Here is a 16,515-nt window from a genome sequence, read left to right on the forward strand (position 1 = left end):
GAACAACTTCCCAGCGGCCCTGCGGGCTTACCTGGATATTGGACTGAATCATCGGCAACCACATAGGTATCAGCTGTGTGGAGAAACACAGAAGCCCTGTTACTGCGGCCGGGTTTCCCCACAAGGTCTCCAAAAGAGGCAGGCGACACCCCAAACTCTCCAGCCCTGGGCCAGGCTGAGATCCCTCCCTGGGCAGCAAAGCATCGTTCTGAGACCACACCCCACTGAGCCGGTGGCCTTGGGAGGTTGATAAGCGCCCCATGAGGCCCCGCAGCACGCACTTTAGAGATGACTGATTGTCTCTTGAAAGCTCCTAAGCTCGGGAAATTAAATGGCTATTTATTTAATTAAATCCTCACTTTCTCAAAATAGAATTTCCTCCCCAGGATCCTGAGCACAGAGTGTCCGAGGAGGAGCAGGGGACGTGCAAGTCACAAGTCACTAGGAAGTGACTGAACCTCTGTGGGGTCCCACATTTGCTGGGGGAGTGGGGGGCAGGCTGGGCTGGGAAAGGGAGGGACGGTGGGAGAAGGGGGTCTCACGCATGGAGTAGGGTGCCCATGCGGGCCCCTGCGCCAGCCCCAGCAGGGCTTTGGGGTACAGGAGTGGGGGTCACCCAGCCCTGCAGAGCAGACTGCTAACTGGACCTCCCCTCTTTCATCGGTGGGCTCTGCCCCTGTCCATCCTACCCAGGAGAAGGAAACAGTGGTAGCCTCAAAAATGCAAAAGGCGGGGCTGGAGCAATAGCACAGCGGGTAGGGCGTTTGCCTTGCACGCGGCCGACCCAGGTTCGATTCCCAGCATCCCATATGGTCTCCTGAGCACCGCCAGGGGTGATTCCTGAGTGCAGAGCCAGGAGCAACCCCTGTGCATCGCCAGGTGTGACCCAAAAAGCAAAAAAAAAAAAAAATGCAAAAGGCCAGGTGGAAGAGCGAGGCCCAGAAACCTGCTGGATATGAGCGGGGTGGGTGTGGCGGGGGCTCCGGCCGGCTCCTTGCTGGCTTCTCTGGTTTAAAGTGATGGTGTCCACGGGGCGTGGCAGACTGTCCTCAGACACCCCACCCGTAAGGGCCTCTCTTCAGAAATGCGGCCACTGGAGGTGTAATCGGGTAAGAGGGACCATGGTTTTCGGAAGCAGGGAGGCCCAGGATCCAGTGGACCGGGGTTCTCCAGGAAAGGCGGCGATGCAGACCTAGAAGTGGCACCACCGCGACAACCCAGAGTGGGTCCAGCCCAGCAAAGAGAAAGAGAGAAATGGGAGCCGGGCCAGCCCTGAGCTCGGGAGGAAGCACCTGCCAGCACCCCGCTCCTGGGGCTTCTGATCCTGGGACTGTGCCTGCTTCTGGGGACAAAGCCCGGTGGTGAGGGCAGGGAGAAGGGGCGTAGGGGGCTCAGGGATGCTTGGGGGGTCTTAGGAGAAGGGGCTGGGATGCTCTCCTACTTTCAGGACTGGGGATCTGCTTCCAAAGTCATCACCGGGCTGATGACGGTGCCCTGTCCCCAAGGAGCAGGCCTGGGCTCTAGCCAGGGTCCCTGCACGCCAGGAGAGGCAGGATGTAGGGTGGAGGCCCTGCTGCGGTGCAGTGACTTCCGGGAGGGCAAGGGCACTGCCAGCTGGGACAGTCACTCGGGGCAGCGCCAGCCTCATGGGGGGGGGCGGGGAGGAAGAGGCCTCAGGGTCAGCCTGTCACAGTGTGACAGTGATCGGGATGCAGGACCGGCCTCTGTTCCCTGCGGCTCAGGTCACACTGGATTCCTTTGAACATTACAGGGACACAGAGGCAGTGGCACGGTAAAGGACACTGCTCCCTCTGCTTCTCTTCCCGGGGCGCGGGATCAGCTGGTACGCTGAGCCTTCCGTGGAGACTGTGGACAACCTGCTCATTTGACTTCTCTGGCTGTTTGCTCCTAGACGCAGCTTCTCCTGCACCGTGCCTCTGACCCAAACACGGTGTTGAAAAATTTCAGTACACTATGTTCCAGAAGATATCACTGGGCAGAAGAGAGCACCTTCTCCCCAGTGTCCTGGCCACAGACCCTAAATCATGGGCTTACAAGGGCAGTGCCAGATAAGGCTGTCTGCTCGGGCCCTTGTTGAAAGGGTACATGTAGCCTCTGGAAAGACAGTCTAACCACAACCCCCCCAAGAAGCCCCAAAAATCCTGATGGCCATTGTCCCAGACTTTTGGGACCCTTGACCTGTTTTGGACAGAAGAGAAATATTCAACTATCCTCCTGTTATGAACCCTTAGACAGGACCAGAGAGACAGTACAGGAGTTAAGGCACTTGCCTTGCTAGCAGCTGACCCAGGTACCTGACATCACAAACCTGAGCCTGCCTGGTGTGATTCCTGAGCAGAGAGCCAAGAATAATCCCCAAGCATGGCCAGGTAAGGCCCCAACACTCTCTTTTGCCCCCGCCAAATCCTAAGGGATATGGGAGAGTTGGGGCCAGTGATCCTGACACACTGTGTCTGGGTGGACACTGTCCCTAGCACGGTCCTTGGGGCTGGTGGTCTGTCTGAGACAGTCCAGGGAAGAATGAGGCTGGTCACAGCAGGGTTTTGAGGATTTTCCTCAAGATGTTCCATGCCGGTGAAGGATTCTAAGGTACTTCTGCCGGAGATCTTCCGGCCTGAGAAGTCCAAAGTATATTCCCTAAAGGCTTCAGGTTTAATTTGATTGTTATGGATAGCTTTATATAATCCAGCAGTTATTCTACTTCAGGAGTGCTAATATGACTTATTGAATAACATTCATTTCAGCTCTCTTTTGCTAGTGGTTCCTACAAGGCTGTCGGTAAGAATTAGATTGAATTTATTTGGAGCTCTGTTATCATGAAGTTGGTTGGATTTTTTTTCCTTCTCCAATAACAAAATGCAGAAAAGTAAAGGCCATTTTTTTTACAGTTGCTTTTCACCAAAATGAAAGGGAAACACGTCTTCTTTTCTTGGTTTATGCTATAGAATAAAGTATAGCCTGCCTGGGTGGCATTCATTTCACGCTATGCTCATCCTGGTCCCAAATTAAAAATAGTTGTGCAAATTTCTCTTTCGGCAAAGATGTAGCAATGAAGACCAGATTTACGATCCTGTCTGGAACCATTACAATTTTAGATGGAGTTGTTGAAATCAGGGTTTGGGGACACTGCGCATCAATAAGGGTGGACAGTGATAGCTGGGGGGAATAAAATAAAGTGAGAGAGACTACAGGCAGTAGCACAGAGGCGACGGTGGGGCAGAGACCAGCATTCTTCCTGAGCCCGGGGAAATAGAGCTGGGGTTCAGGAGAACAGGGTAAGGAGGGGGTCTGGGTCTGTAAGGCATAGGACTGGAGAGGGTAAATAAAGAAGGAAAGGAGGAGAGAAAGAGAAGAAGGAAGGAGGGAGAAAGGGGAGATGTCTGTGCAGGGCTTCCTGGATGGAGTCTTCAACTAAGTACTGACCACTGCACCCAGATGAGAAAAGCACTCACAGCTCAAGGAAAGAAAGAGTTCAAGAAGGACAGAGAGAAAATTCCTGGACTGTCATTAGTCTGTGTTTTCACTAGAGTGGGGAAAAAAACATGTAATTTACAGAATGATGCTCAGAAGGATATTACCTAGGAGTAGAGAGAGACATATTAGCCCTGGGTGAAATGCTGCTCCAATCCCACCTATCATTTAAAAAATAAGCCTCAAAAGGGATAAAACTATTTCTACAAAGATAATTTAACATGTCATAAAACAGGGCCCAAGAAAATTTATAGGAACACAAAGATATCCAGCAACCAAGGAAGTCAAATTCAAAATGACAGGAATCTAATAAAAATTACAAGGCAAGAAAAAATATTGCAAGGCCTGCAAAGCAGGATTTAAAAATGTAATCGTAGGGGCTGTAGAAATAGTATAGTGGGTATGGCCCTTGACTTGCTCATGATCAATCTGGGTTTAATCCCTGGCACCCTCACGGTCCCCTGAATCCTGCCGAGAGTGATCCCTGAATGCAAAGTGAGAAGCCCTGAGCACTGCCAAGTGTCACCCAAATGCCGCCACTTTCAGAAAAAAAAATGTAATTCATAATGAAACAAAAGCCAACAAAGGAAAGGTCCCACTAATGTCACAGCTAATAGAATAGTAGCAAGGATATTAGATAATACTACAACTATATCCAATATGGTCAAGATGGTAGAGAAAATGCTGAATATCTGAGCAGAGTCAAAATAAAGGATAACTGAGGAGACAACAGTTGATACTTCTTCAGCTATAAGGAAAATCATCCATTCACAGAGTCAAGAACTTTAACAAACCCAAGCATAAGGAAGAAGAAGAAGAAAACCACCACAGAATAGCATCGTTAACTGTTTATCAGTGATGGTGAAAAGAAACTCAAACAACAGGAGGGTAAAAGCCATGTTACAAACAGATGGAAAAATCAGAAGACACAGATCTTTGTTGCTGTGCCACAGTCATCAAGACATACGGGTTATTCCTGGTTTGGGACTTGGAGGTCCCTCTCAGCAGTGCTCAGGGGATCACATAGGAGCAGGGACTGAGTTTAGGCTTCCCAGAGCCTGTGCTCAGCCTACTCAAGCTCTCTCCAGCCTCAGCAAAAGAAACAGAGGCAAGAAGAGGGCAGAATCAACATCTTCCAGGTCGTAAAAAACAGTGAACCTGGAAATCAGTACCCAGGGAAAATAGTTTCCAAAACTGAAGGCCAGACAAAATGCCTTTCAAAGTCGAAGGAATGAACCATCAATAGATCTGCACAAGAAATAAGAAAGGAAGTCCTTTGAGAAGGATGCTGGAACTTCAAATCTACAGAAATGGGTTTTAAAAATGCCAAATGAGAGAAATATAAAAATGGCAAGAGTAGCGATGAAAATATTCAGATGAATTCTAAACGTCTGAGATTTTAAATATATTTGAACAAATGGATATATTTGTATTTGAATGTCTTAAATTGTAAATATTAAAAAATTTAAATCTCCCGAAGAGATTGTTGACTGCTAAAAGCAAAAATTTAAATCTCCCTAAAAGATTATTGACTGTTTAAAGCAAAAATATTTATGACATATGGTTTGGTGTCTGCCACACAGAGAGATGAAATGTATGCCAATAAATAGCACAAAGCAGGGCGGTAGAGAGTAATGGTATACTACTGTACATTCTTACACCATACAAGAGGTGGCATCGTATACAGGAAGGCAGGGTTTGAACTGTGTACTACAAACTAAATCCAACCACCCAGTCAACAACCAAGTATAGAACTAATAAGATAACTGTAAACCATATTTCTCAATAACCTCACAGGTCAAAGAAGAAGTCAAAGGAAGTCAAAAGGAAAATAAAGTATATGGAGCTAAATGGAAATGAGAACATCTAAAAATTCAGAGGACTATAGACTAAAAAATCAGTACTTAGAGGCATGTAGGAGAAAATTCAGAGCATTCAACACAAGTGACTGAAAAAGAAGTTTCGTAGGTTCATTCTCCCAGCTTCCGTTTTAAGAACTAGACAAAGAGGAGAAAAGAGTATTCCAATTTTAATCATTAAAAAATATAAATAAACCTTTCAGTATCAATATTGTAAACCACAATGGCCAAAAGGAGAGAGAGGAAAAGAGGGAGAGAGAGAGTGAGTGAGTGAGTGAGTGAGTGAGTAAGAGAGAGAGAGAGAGAGAGAGACCTGCCATAGAGGCAGGCAGGGGGTGGGGGTTAAGGAACCTGGGGACACTGGTGCTGGGAAATGTGCACTGGTGGAGGGACGGATGTTGGAATATTGCATGACTGAAATCCAATCATGAACAGCTTTGTAAGGTCTATCTCACAGTGATTCAATAAAAAAGTTAATAAAAATAAAAAATAAAAAATGTAAATAATATAAAGAAGGCAGGAAACAATGGGTAACAGAAAATAAACAGCAATGTGATTGCTTTAAACCAAACAATTAAAAAATTGAAATTCCAATTAAATTTTCCCACTCTGGAGAAACTGATGTTCTCTCCTGAACACGTTTTCCTTTCTTTCTTTCCCCTCTTTCTAAGAAATTCTCTTTCCATTAAAAACTACTAAAAGGGGCTGAAGCAACAGTACAGCGGCTAGGGCATTTGCCTTGCTCACCGCTGACCTGGGTTCCCTTCCTGGTTGAGTCCACCAGGGATAATCTCTGAGCACAGAGCCAGGAACAAACCCTGAGCACTGTCAGTGTGCCATCCTCCCAAAACAAAGAGAGTGAAGGGAAGAGGAGAAGAGACAGATGAGGAGCAACAGGGACAGAGGTCAAGGGGACTCAGGGAACTGGTGATGTTAGAAATGATAGAGCTAAATACCCAAACCACACTCACCAAGACTGAAATCACAGATTTAAAGGGTGCCTGTCAAGCACTAGGTTTGGGAGGGTGGGGGTGTGGGGGGTGGGTGGGAGAGGGAATTTGGGAACACTTGTGGAGGGAAGATGACATTGGTGGTGAAATTGGTGATGGAATGTCAAAATCCAACTATGAATAACTTTGTAATTCATGGTGCTTTAGCGCTGTAGCACCGTTGTCCCGTTGTTCATCGATTTGCTTGAACGGACACCAGTAACGTCTCCATTGTGAGACTTGTTGCTACTGGTTTTTGGCATATTGAACACACCCTGGGTAGCTTGCCAGGCTCTGCCGTGCAGGCGGGATACTCTCGGTATATTGTTGGGCTCTCCGAGAGGGAAGAAGGAATCAAACCCGGGATGGCTGTATGTAAGGCAAATGCCCTATCTGCTATGCTATCGCTATGCTAGGTTAAAAGTAAAAATACTCCCCACCCAAAGAAAGTAAAAATACCACCAAATGTCATGCTGATATTAGTCTAAAGAAAACTGGAATTGTTTTATTAAAATCAAAGTGGCTGTTGAAACAAAGAACGTTACTGAGGGTGAAAGAGACCATTTATAATTTCAGTTTATTAAGACAAGATGATAAATCCCAAACATCTGTGTGCCTCATAAAATAAAATCACAATATGGAAGCAAAAACTTCTAAACCTAAAGAGATTTAAAAAATGCAATTATAGAGCTATTTCAACATCCCCTTCTGGACAATTGGCAAAGCATACAGATTCAGGAGGTCATGCAAGGTTCAAGCACTATCTATGAGTTTAAACCTATGGAAAAGGAAGTGGTACTCCACAACTGAAGAAAAGACATTCTTTTCTAGCATATTAGAAGAGACTTTTCCAGAACTCTAGGTGATATTCTATGCAAAAAGCAAGCCTCAATAAACTAAAAATAAGTGGAAGTACCAAAGTATGTTCTTTGGCACCAGTAGAATTAAATAAAAAAAATTTTCATGAATAAAAAAGCCCTAAAGACTTATCCAACAGTTAGAAATACAAATGATAAAATTTGAAATAACTGAATGGTCTTTTCTACTTAAGAATGCAAAACAGAAGTTAAAAGATTTCTAAACTTTGGATTAAAATGATAGCCCAAGGTCTAACACGGAGGTGCAGCCAGCACAGTGCTGAGAGGACAATTTATAGGGCTCATCTCCTAAACTAGATAAGAAAAAAAGTCTCAAACTTAGTGAGATTCACTCTAGGAAATAAGAAAATGAAAAGCAAATTAATACTAGTGTGAAAAATATATTAAGGAGCAATTAAAAACCAATAGAGAAAACGAATAAAAACCAACCCAGAGATAATGGTGGTAGTTAAAAAAAACTCATTGAAAAGAATAAAATTTATTTAGACTAATCAGTTAAAAAGGGAGAAACTCATGTTTCATTAATATTGGCGATTAAATAGGTGATAGAGCTGGTTCTACAGATACTGAGTATAATACAGGAATGTTCTAAATACTGTATTTTTGACAAGTGATATAATAATTGGAAATTTAATATATAAACTGTTAACCTGTTTCTGAGACCATACCTATCACACAAAATTAATTCAAAACAACCAAAAGAAAATGTGTGTGTGTGTGTGAGAGAGAGAGAGAGAGCGAGAGAGAGAGAGAAAGAGAGAGAGAGAGAATGAGAATATAGTGGGTAAGGCAATTACTTTGCATAGAGCTGTCCTAGGTTCAATTCTTGGTATTTCATATGGTTCCCCACACCCCACCAGGAATAAGCCCTGAGTTGTACTATGTATGGCCCCCAAACATACAACAAAAGAAAATATAGCTAACACTTATTTTTTTTAAAAAAAAAACCTTTGTGGCTTTGAATTTAGCAAAAAAACCCATTTAATACAATATTAAAAATATGATCCATAAAAAGAAAATTTTATGTATAAATTTTATTGAAATAAAATATTTTGCTCCTCATTAGATACTGCTTAAAACAATAAAACAGTGAGGACTGGAGCAACAGTACAGCAAGTCAATTGCTTGCCTTGCCTTGCATGTGGCCGACTCAAGTTCAATCCCCGGCACCCCATAGGGTTCCTTGAACTCTCCCAGGAGCTAGAATAAGCTCTGAGCACTACTGGGTGTGTTCCCTTCCAAACCCCAAAACCCAACCCTGGTGGTGTAAATATCTGCAAAAGTGTACCAATTTCTTTAAAACATATTGCATTTTGACCAGGTATGACCATGCTGTTCTGTTTCTAGGTTGTTACCTAAATATACAAAAAGCATATATCTGCACAAAGACTTGTACATAGATACTCACCACAGCTTTACTAGTTCCAAACTGGAAATTGTCCAAATGTCCATTAATCAACGAATGGATAGACCAAATATGGTGTCTACTATGTAGTGGAATATTTTCAAAAATTAAAAAAAATGATGTTCTACTGATAATAGCCATTGATAATATCAATAGAACTATACTGGAGGCTTTTCTGAGGGGACCACACTTGGTGGTGCTCATGGGTTACCCCTGGCTCTGTGCTCAAGGGTCACTCCTAGCAAGCTCAGGGGACCATATGGGGTGCCAGGAATTAAACCTGGGTTGGCTGTGGACAAGGCAAATGCTCTACCTTCTGTACTAACTCTCTGGCTCCTATCAATATAATTATTCTGAATAGTGAAGGCAGAAAACATGCACATACATTACAAACTAGAAAATGCAAACCAACCTATATGGCATAAAGGTGAGAAGAGGAGGGGGGAAAGGATGGTGGGGAAGATTTGGAAGAGGCCGATTATCAAGTGTTACCAGGGAACTCCAGGTAGGTGAGGGATACAGTCACTATCCTGATTGTGGTAATCATTTCACCAGTATAATCCATGTAATATATGAGAAAATGTGCTAAACCATACACCTGAAATCTCTGTAGTTACTCATGTAAATTGTTACCAAATTATATACTTGAAATTTAAGTAGTTCAATCCTGTATAAATTATTCTTCAACAGGATCAGTATGACCAAACAGGAGTTGGTCATAGAGCTGAACATCCAGTATTGACTTTGCTTCATTCATCCCATTTAAACCAGCTATCTTCAAGGCCAGAGTGACAGTACAGCAAGGGAGGGCGTTTGCCTTGCACATGGCCAACCCAGGTTCAATCCCCAGCATCCCATATGGTCCCCGGAGCATCACCAGGAATAATCCCTGAGTGCAGAGCCAGGAGTAACCCCTGACCATCACCGGGTGTGACTCAAAAGAAAAAAAAACATTAAGCCAGCTACCTTTTAGTGCTCTGGTTACATCTGGTTACATGCAAGTTTTCCTTGCAAATGAGCTGCTATCCTTCAGCAGTGCGTTAATTTGATAAGTGTCTTGCTGTTGAAGATTACAGTCTACTAAGAGGACAACAGCACGTTGTTCCCCAGGGATGTACCTTGGTGAGGGTGGTCAGAGTGATGGAATAGAGTAGGAAAAGGTAAAGGGGGGACTTGTATAAAGGAATGCCAGCCTCAGTGAGTCAAGGAATTGGGATGGCAGGAAGGAAAGGGAAAAGGAAGGGAAAGAAACTGAGGGAAAGAAAAGGGAAGAAAAGGAAGGGAAACAATAAGGTCTTTGAGACTTTCCTTTTTGATCATATTAGTATGTTTCTGATGTCCCTAGATAGATGACTGATGCTAGAATTACTTTTATATGCCTGTCCAATCAATAATAGAATAACAATAGTATTATCGAAACAAAACTATCTTAGAGAAAAGTGCTGGGAACTGAGTCAAACAATTACACACTATTTCCCTTGGTCTTCTACGATCTTCTCCAAGATGAGGCACCAAAAATGAGTCCAAACTACTTCAGGGTTATTTTAGATGCATGTTACCTAGTCACACTTTCATTACTTTTGTTGCAAGCAATCACAGTCCAACACATTTAACCCAGCTATTCAAGAGTGGTAGGGCAAGACCAAAATGGACACAATAACCCTTTGATAAAGTAAGGTTGTTATACTAAGTCCGAATTCTTGTCTCCAATTCTAATTGTTAAAGTTAGACACATTTTGTTTTCCTCTTTCAAAAGTACATTTAAGGGCCAGAGAGATATTACAGCTGGTAGGACATTTGACTTGCATGTGGCTGAGCTGAGTTTCATCTCTGGCACCTTTTATGGTCCCCCAATCTCCACCAGGAGTGATCCCTGAGCACAGAGCCAGGAGTAAGCCCTGAGCACTGCTGGGTGTGGCTCAAAAACAAATAGGACAAAAAAAAGAAACTACATTCAAAATAAATCCAAATTTGTTATTAGCATTAAGAAATGTTCTATATACAGGAACAATGGTGAAGGGGAAAGTCCCTGCCACAGAGGCAGGCTGGGCGTGGGAGGGAAACTGAGGCCATTGGTGGAAGGTAGTGTGCCCTGGTGAAGAGATTGGTGCTGGAACAATACAACCCTGACATTCAATCATAAATATCTTTGTAACATTGTAATTACTGGTGATTCAATGGAAAACAAAACACAGAAATATTCTATTAAAATCATAAGGTTTTCCTACCTTGACAAAAATTGTTGAATTGCATTCTTGCAATGCCTCCATTAAGCTAATCACATGGAGACACACCATTTCTACCATCTGCAATGACAAACAGTAAAGTCAGTTCCATTGGTACGATTTCCAGGAATACGGCTGTTAATCCCGACCCACAGAAGTACCAGGTCCAGCAGTCTTCCTGCCTCTGACCATACAAGATCACCAGGAGCGGGGACTTTGCACCTTTTTGACTTCAACCCTAAACAGAATTAAAACTGCTCCAGAGATTTCGCCAATGCCTTCTTCATCTAACTCAGGGGTGGCTGCGTTGGGATCCAGGGAATGAGCTCACAAAGGGGCACTACAGAGTGATTCACACCCCAGAATTAATGGTTTCTGCTTCCTCCATTGCCAACTACGGAACTCTCAGGTAAAAGGACCCTTTCCTCCAGCTTGATCTTTTCTTCACTGCACCTTCATCTGGGGTGGCTTTGAGTAACTGCACATCTGTGGCTGTAGTTTTGTTTTCTCTGGAGCAAAGCAGTCAGCCACGCTTGCGACAGTTTAAAAGGACAAGAGTTGATATTCTCTCATGTGAAATTCCTAAGGCTGGCCTTTAAACATCCAAGGGGAGGTTTACTAGTCTCGCTTAAATAGTTTAACAACATTTTCAGTACAAAATTTATTCAAATGAACTTCTAACATTTAAGGTCAAGAGGGATTGGGAGAGGAGATATTAATGGCATCATAAAACTAATGACAACAGAGAGAAACTTTGAGTCTCCAATTCATGGTCCCAGTTGCATTATCTGTAAGATCACAGAATTCTTCAACCCTAGAATATATGATGCAATAACTGCGATTACTCCCAAATCAGCAAGAACTTCTGGTGTAAAATTTTCATATAAATGTCCTATAAAGTCAACTGAAATATACCTCTTCATACAGAACTGCCTTATCACATCTGACTTGCACCCAATCATCACCCCTATTCTAAATTAGCGCTGGAAGGAAATATTTCTTAGATTTGCAATCAATCAAAACTCGTTTCTGGAATGCCTCTGCCAATGGTGTGGCGTTGGGTTTCAGGGCACAGAAACTGTCATGATGGTGTTGTGTGTTTGGGGTCTTGGCCCTACACAGACAGGAAATGAACTGATGCTGCCTCCAGGAGGTCCCATCCGGCTGTGTTCAGGGACGTGGGCGAGTACCAAGGGCACCCCACCCAGCTAGCTCTGCAAGCAGCCACTCGCTCTGTGTGCCATCACGTGAAGATACAATTGGGGCTGAGGACACGGTCCGGGGGCCTCATAAGGCCGCTCAACTGAGCTTCCTTCAGGCTTTCAGCTCGGAGTGGATGAACCGCTGTGGTGGTCTGCTCCTTAGCACCCCACAAAGGGGCCCTAATTGGCTTGGCTTTTCCCAAATCACCTTGAAATCCAAAAATAATCCCATCTCCCCCTTAACTCTGACTTTCTAAACACAACAGCTCTGACAGGTATGAGTGTCCTACAGATTTCCTCGTACTACACAGAGAAAACTCTTTGTTTGACGGACTTCATGTTTATTTTCCCCACTGACATTTTCACCCGAGCATAACACATGGTCTCAGATGTCAAAATCCAACCCTCTATTTCTGTACCGTTACAACTGAGCTCTTGGAGAGCGGGAAGTCATGGGTGACTAGACATCAGGATTTTAGTTACACAGGTGACATGGATGAGGGGTCTAGCCATCTATCCAAAACACAGACTCAACAACACTGAAAACAGGAGTTCTAAGTGGCAACCACTGAACCTTTGTAAGGTGCCTGTTGAGTTGACAGGCGGGATGGGGTGGGGAGGGACTATGGGGACACCAGTGGAGGGAAGGTGACACCGGTGGTGGGACTGGTGTTGAAATCATGTGTCAAAACTCCACTATCAACAGCTTTACAAATCACAGGTCTTTAATAGTCATAAAACCAAACAACTGAGCTCGTCCGGGTGCCGTTGTTCCAGACAGGGAGCACCTTAGCCATCCACTCACCACTTTGTTGTGGGCCATCAGCTGCAGGATGCTGGGTGTCACCCTACTCCAGAACTCCAGCGCCGTCAGAATGGCCGTGAAGCTGAATTCATTCTGACTCTGCACGTTCGTGGCGACGGCACTTTGCTCGCAGTACACAGTCCAGAGCTGAGCAAAGATAAATGCGTGGAAGAGGGAACACATGTGCAGCACGGAGGTCTGAAAAGGAAGAAGACAGAGGGGGGGGGGGGCGTCATATTCCACGGAGTCCTCTCCAGATGGCGCTGCCAGCCTTCTGGGGTGCCCTGTCAAGGCTCATCTCTTCATGGGATGGGAGGCTAACAGTACTCTCTCCCCAGCCACTCCCACCTGCAAATCTGTGCCAGCCAGCACCTCGGAACATCCTGTGCACTCAGTGGAAGGGTCTTGGGGAAAGCACCTTAGTATAGGGGCAGAGCCACCCTCGCCCTTACTCTTGAAGGAACGGATGTCCCCATCTCCATCCCGTTCCTAAATGAAACTTAGAAGGATCTTCCTTCTTGGGGCCAGAGCAGGGAGGGGGCTTGCCATGCACACGGCCACTCTCAGCATCCCGTATGGTCCCCTGAACACCGCCAGGAGCACTTCCTGAGTGCAGAGCCAGGAGTAACCTCTGAGCCTGACTGGGTATGTCCCCAAACCAAGGCAACCAACAAACAAAAGAAAATCATTCTTGGACTAGTTTAGGCTGTTTCCCGGTCTAAAACATGGAGCTAATGGTGCCCTTCTCAAAGGGCTGTGGTTACGAGGATAAAGAAGTGAACTCATGAGCTGCACGCAGTAAACTAGACTCGTACAGAAGTGGCCGTGGCGAAAGCCGCAGCCACCGTGATGCTGGTGGTCCTGCCAGCAGGGAGCATGGGCCACCTCTCACCCTTGGACACTTCTCATTGATCATCTCCAGAATTCTCAAACCCTCCCATTCAGCCCAAGGGCAGACACTGGAGCTCAGAAAGGGGCAGTGACTATTTCAGGGTTGACCCCGGGCCAGCACTAAGAAGCCAGCCTAGATCAGGGCTGAATGATTAGGAGCTGGGGTCAGAGAGATAATACAGCAGGTAGGGTGCTTGCCTGGAACATGGCTGACCCAGGTTTGATCCCTGGCATCCCACGTGGTCCCCTAAGAATCACCAGGAACAACTCCTGAGTGCAGAGCCAGGAGTCACCCCTGAGTATTGCCGGGTGTGATCCAAGAACCAAAAATAAATAAATAATTTTTTAAAAAATGAAAGAAATATTAGGAACAGACTGCTCAGCACCTCCGGGCATTTGGACAGGAGCCCGGCTGTACCGCAGGGCCAGCTGCCCGGCTCAAATCCAGCTATCCCCAAGTCTAACATCCCTCCCAGCTTGCGCCTGGGCTCTGGAAGGGGCCTGGAGCTCTGTGTGACGGAGTGACACCAAATCTGTCCACTGTGCTTCCACAGACATGGAGCGGAAGCCGGCCTGCAGGTTGATCTGCTAGCTTGAGCATCTCATCCACAATAGCTACTGTTCCCCGGTGCAAGTGGTCCTGGCGCAGACTGCGAGACCTCCCACCAGCCTCTGACTTTCTCTCTCCAGCTCCCGAAATCTCTCGTGTTCTAAACCGGAAAGACAGCACCTGAAGCATTAGGTAAGGGGGCGCCCACATGGCTCCTCTTCCCCCTCCTGCCCATCTTGTTGGAACTACTCAGCACGGAATGTTTTATCCTACATCTCTCCTCTTGCTTCGCTTCGTGACTCTGAGCCAGAACTTCCTTGGAAGCTAACCCTTGCTGGTCCCGTCCATTTATCTTCATAAAAGTGAACCAAAAAGCCATTTAGGGGGAAGAAGAGAGAGCCTGGGAATTTAAACAACTTGAAATAAGTCATTAGCACAAGGTTGCTTTCCTCCCAGCCACAGGGGGGCGAGTGATAAGATGCTTTTTTCTTCTCAGAAGCACCATAATTGGCTGATAAGGAATTCCATTAGCAATTTCGATGCATATGGTCCTAATCTTGCAGAAATCACTTACCTTTGATTGCTCTGGAAATCCAATCAGGATGACAATAAGATGGTCTGCAATGTGGGAGCCTGCGTCCAGAGGGATGGGCAGGCAGGGTGAGGAGGCGTTTGGACAGACGGCGTTGTGAGTAAGGGAGCCCAGGAGCAGCCAGGAGAGCAGACGGATGTGGGAGACACACTCGATGAATTCTTTAGGTCTGTGAGGGGAGAAGGAAGAGGAGACAATGATGCGACGCTGCTTCACTGGCATCCAGCAAAGGCTGCCCAGGGGGAGGCCTTCAAAGCGTGGCCTTTTGTAGGCAATGACTTAAAAGAAAGCACGGGAACAGAGGCCCAGCCAAATGAGGTCTCTGCGCTCCTGGTTTCTCCCTGTCATCCCAGAGCTCAGCGTCTCGGGCCAAAAGCAGCCCTCGGAGAGAGAGAGAGAGAGGATTAAATCTCATCCTCGGACCAACCTGGTCCGCCTTTCGAACCAGATTGCCTTTTGAAACTTTCCTTTTCTCTCATCAGAACATTGTCCTGCCTCGCCCCTCCAGGGAGGGGAAGAGAAGCCGAGATAAAACACACAGCCGATGCCAATCAGTCTGCACTTCCGTCCTCCTCACCTTCCTCTCCAAACCTCTCCTTCTCGCTAGGAAAGTGACCCGCCAAGCAAGATGGCAGGCTCAGTCCGACTCTGGGTTCCCAAAGAGATGCTCCAGGCGCATTCTTTCCCTTAGAGACAGAGTATGAGTGTGTGTGTGTGTGTGTGTGTGTGTGTGTGTGTGTGTGTGTGTGTGTGTGTGTGTGTGTGTTGGGGGGGTTAGGGGAGGGGTGTCTCATAATCTTCATGCATATGCATTCTATGTCAGCTACAGATTTTGTTCCAGCTGTGAGTTCCTTGACAGTAGAAGCTATGGAGTACTCAATAGCTCTCAGTCTATTTAACTCGTTGAAATAAAGTTCTGAGCACTTCCGACCTCCCAGTTTTCATTAGGACTGAGGGTTTAGCAGGAGGGCAAGCTGTGTTTGTGTTCAATACAGGTGGCCGGCCAGCAAGTTAGACTTATCTCCAACCAATGCTGTTCCACGCCCAGAAACCTTCCACATGTTCAGTGGCTCTCCCTGGGCCTCGGGGAACGCAGGTGTGACCTGCACTCCTGGCCCTCCTTGCTGGAATAGTAAGGGCCTTACCCTTGTTGCATGGCCGAAGGCGGATGGTAGAGCCAGGGCAGGTAGCGAATCACAGCCTTGTTATCTCTGTGGTTTCCCCGCGAGATCTCCATGGCTGCGATTTGAGCCAGCCCGACTTTGAGGTGGCCACCGAAGGTATCTTCGTGCAGAGGCTGGGAGCATGTCTTCATGTGGCTCTGCAAAACCAAATGGCATGCGGTGACCGATGGAGCACCGTGCAAATGCCAGGCTGTCATTTCCTGTCCTGTCTCACCACACTCCCAAGCATACAACCCACTGAAACGTCTTCAATGGTTCCCCAGGGATCTTAGGACAGAAATCTCGCCATGGCTGGGAGACCCCCTGTATGGGTCTCTGCTTCTTAGCCCCTGTGCTGACGACCCCTGGTGCACTCCACAGGTTCTCTTCCAGTTCCAGCATCACTCCGGATGCTCTTGCCACCAGAAATGCTATTCCAGCCTCTCCACACCATTTAACTGCTA

General features: G+C 46.1%; 1 protein-coding gene across 15 annotated transcripts in view; it reads right to left on the minus strand.

The window, feature by feature from the left end:
- Positions 1 to 16,515, minus strand: part of UNC79 (unc-79 homolog, NALCN channel complex subunit) — a 295,942-nt gene that overhangs the window by 2,432 nt on the left and 276,995 nt on the right. For all 15 annotated transcript variants that reach the window (XM_055133643.1, XM_055133648.1, XM_055133638.1 and 12 more), the window contains 5 exons: positions 16,034 to 16,209; positions 14,871 to 15,057; positions 12,856 to 13,053; positions 10,852 to 10,929; positions 32 to 73 (listed from right to left, as the gene is read on the minus strand). In XM_055133643.1, coding sequence (XP_054989618.1) covers positions 32 to 73; positions 10,852 to 10,929; positions 12,856 to 13,053; positions 14,871 to 15,057; positions 16,034 to 16,209 — 681 coding nt within the window. The remainder of the gene's footprint in view (positions 1 to 31; positions 74 to 10,851; positions 10,930 to 12,855; positions 13,054 to 14,870; positions 15,058 to 16,033; positions 16,210 to 16,515) is intronic.

Source organism: Sorex araneus, chromosome 3, assembly GCF_027595985.1.
Source record: "Sorex araneus isolate mSorAra2 chromosome 3, mSorAra2.pri, whole genome shotgun sequence".
NCBI classification, from domain to species: Eukaryota; Metazoa; Chordata; class Mammalia; order Eulipotyphla; family Soricidae; genus Sorex; species Sorex araneus.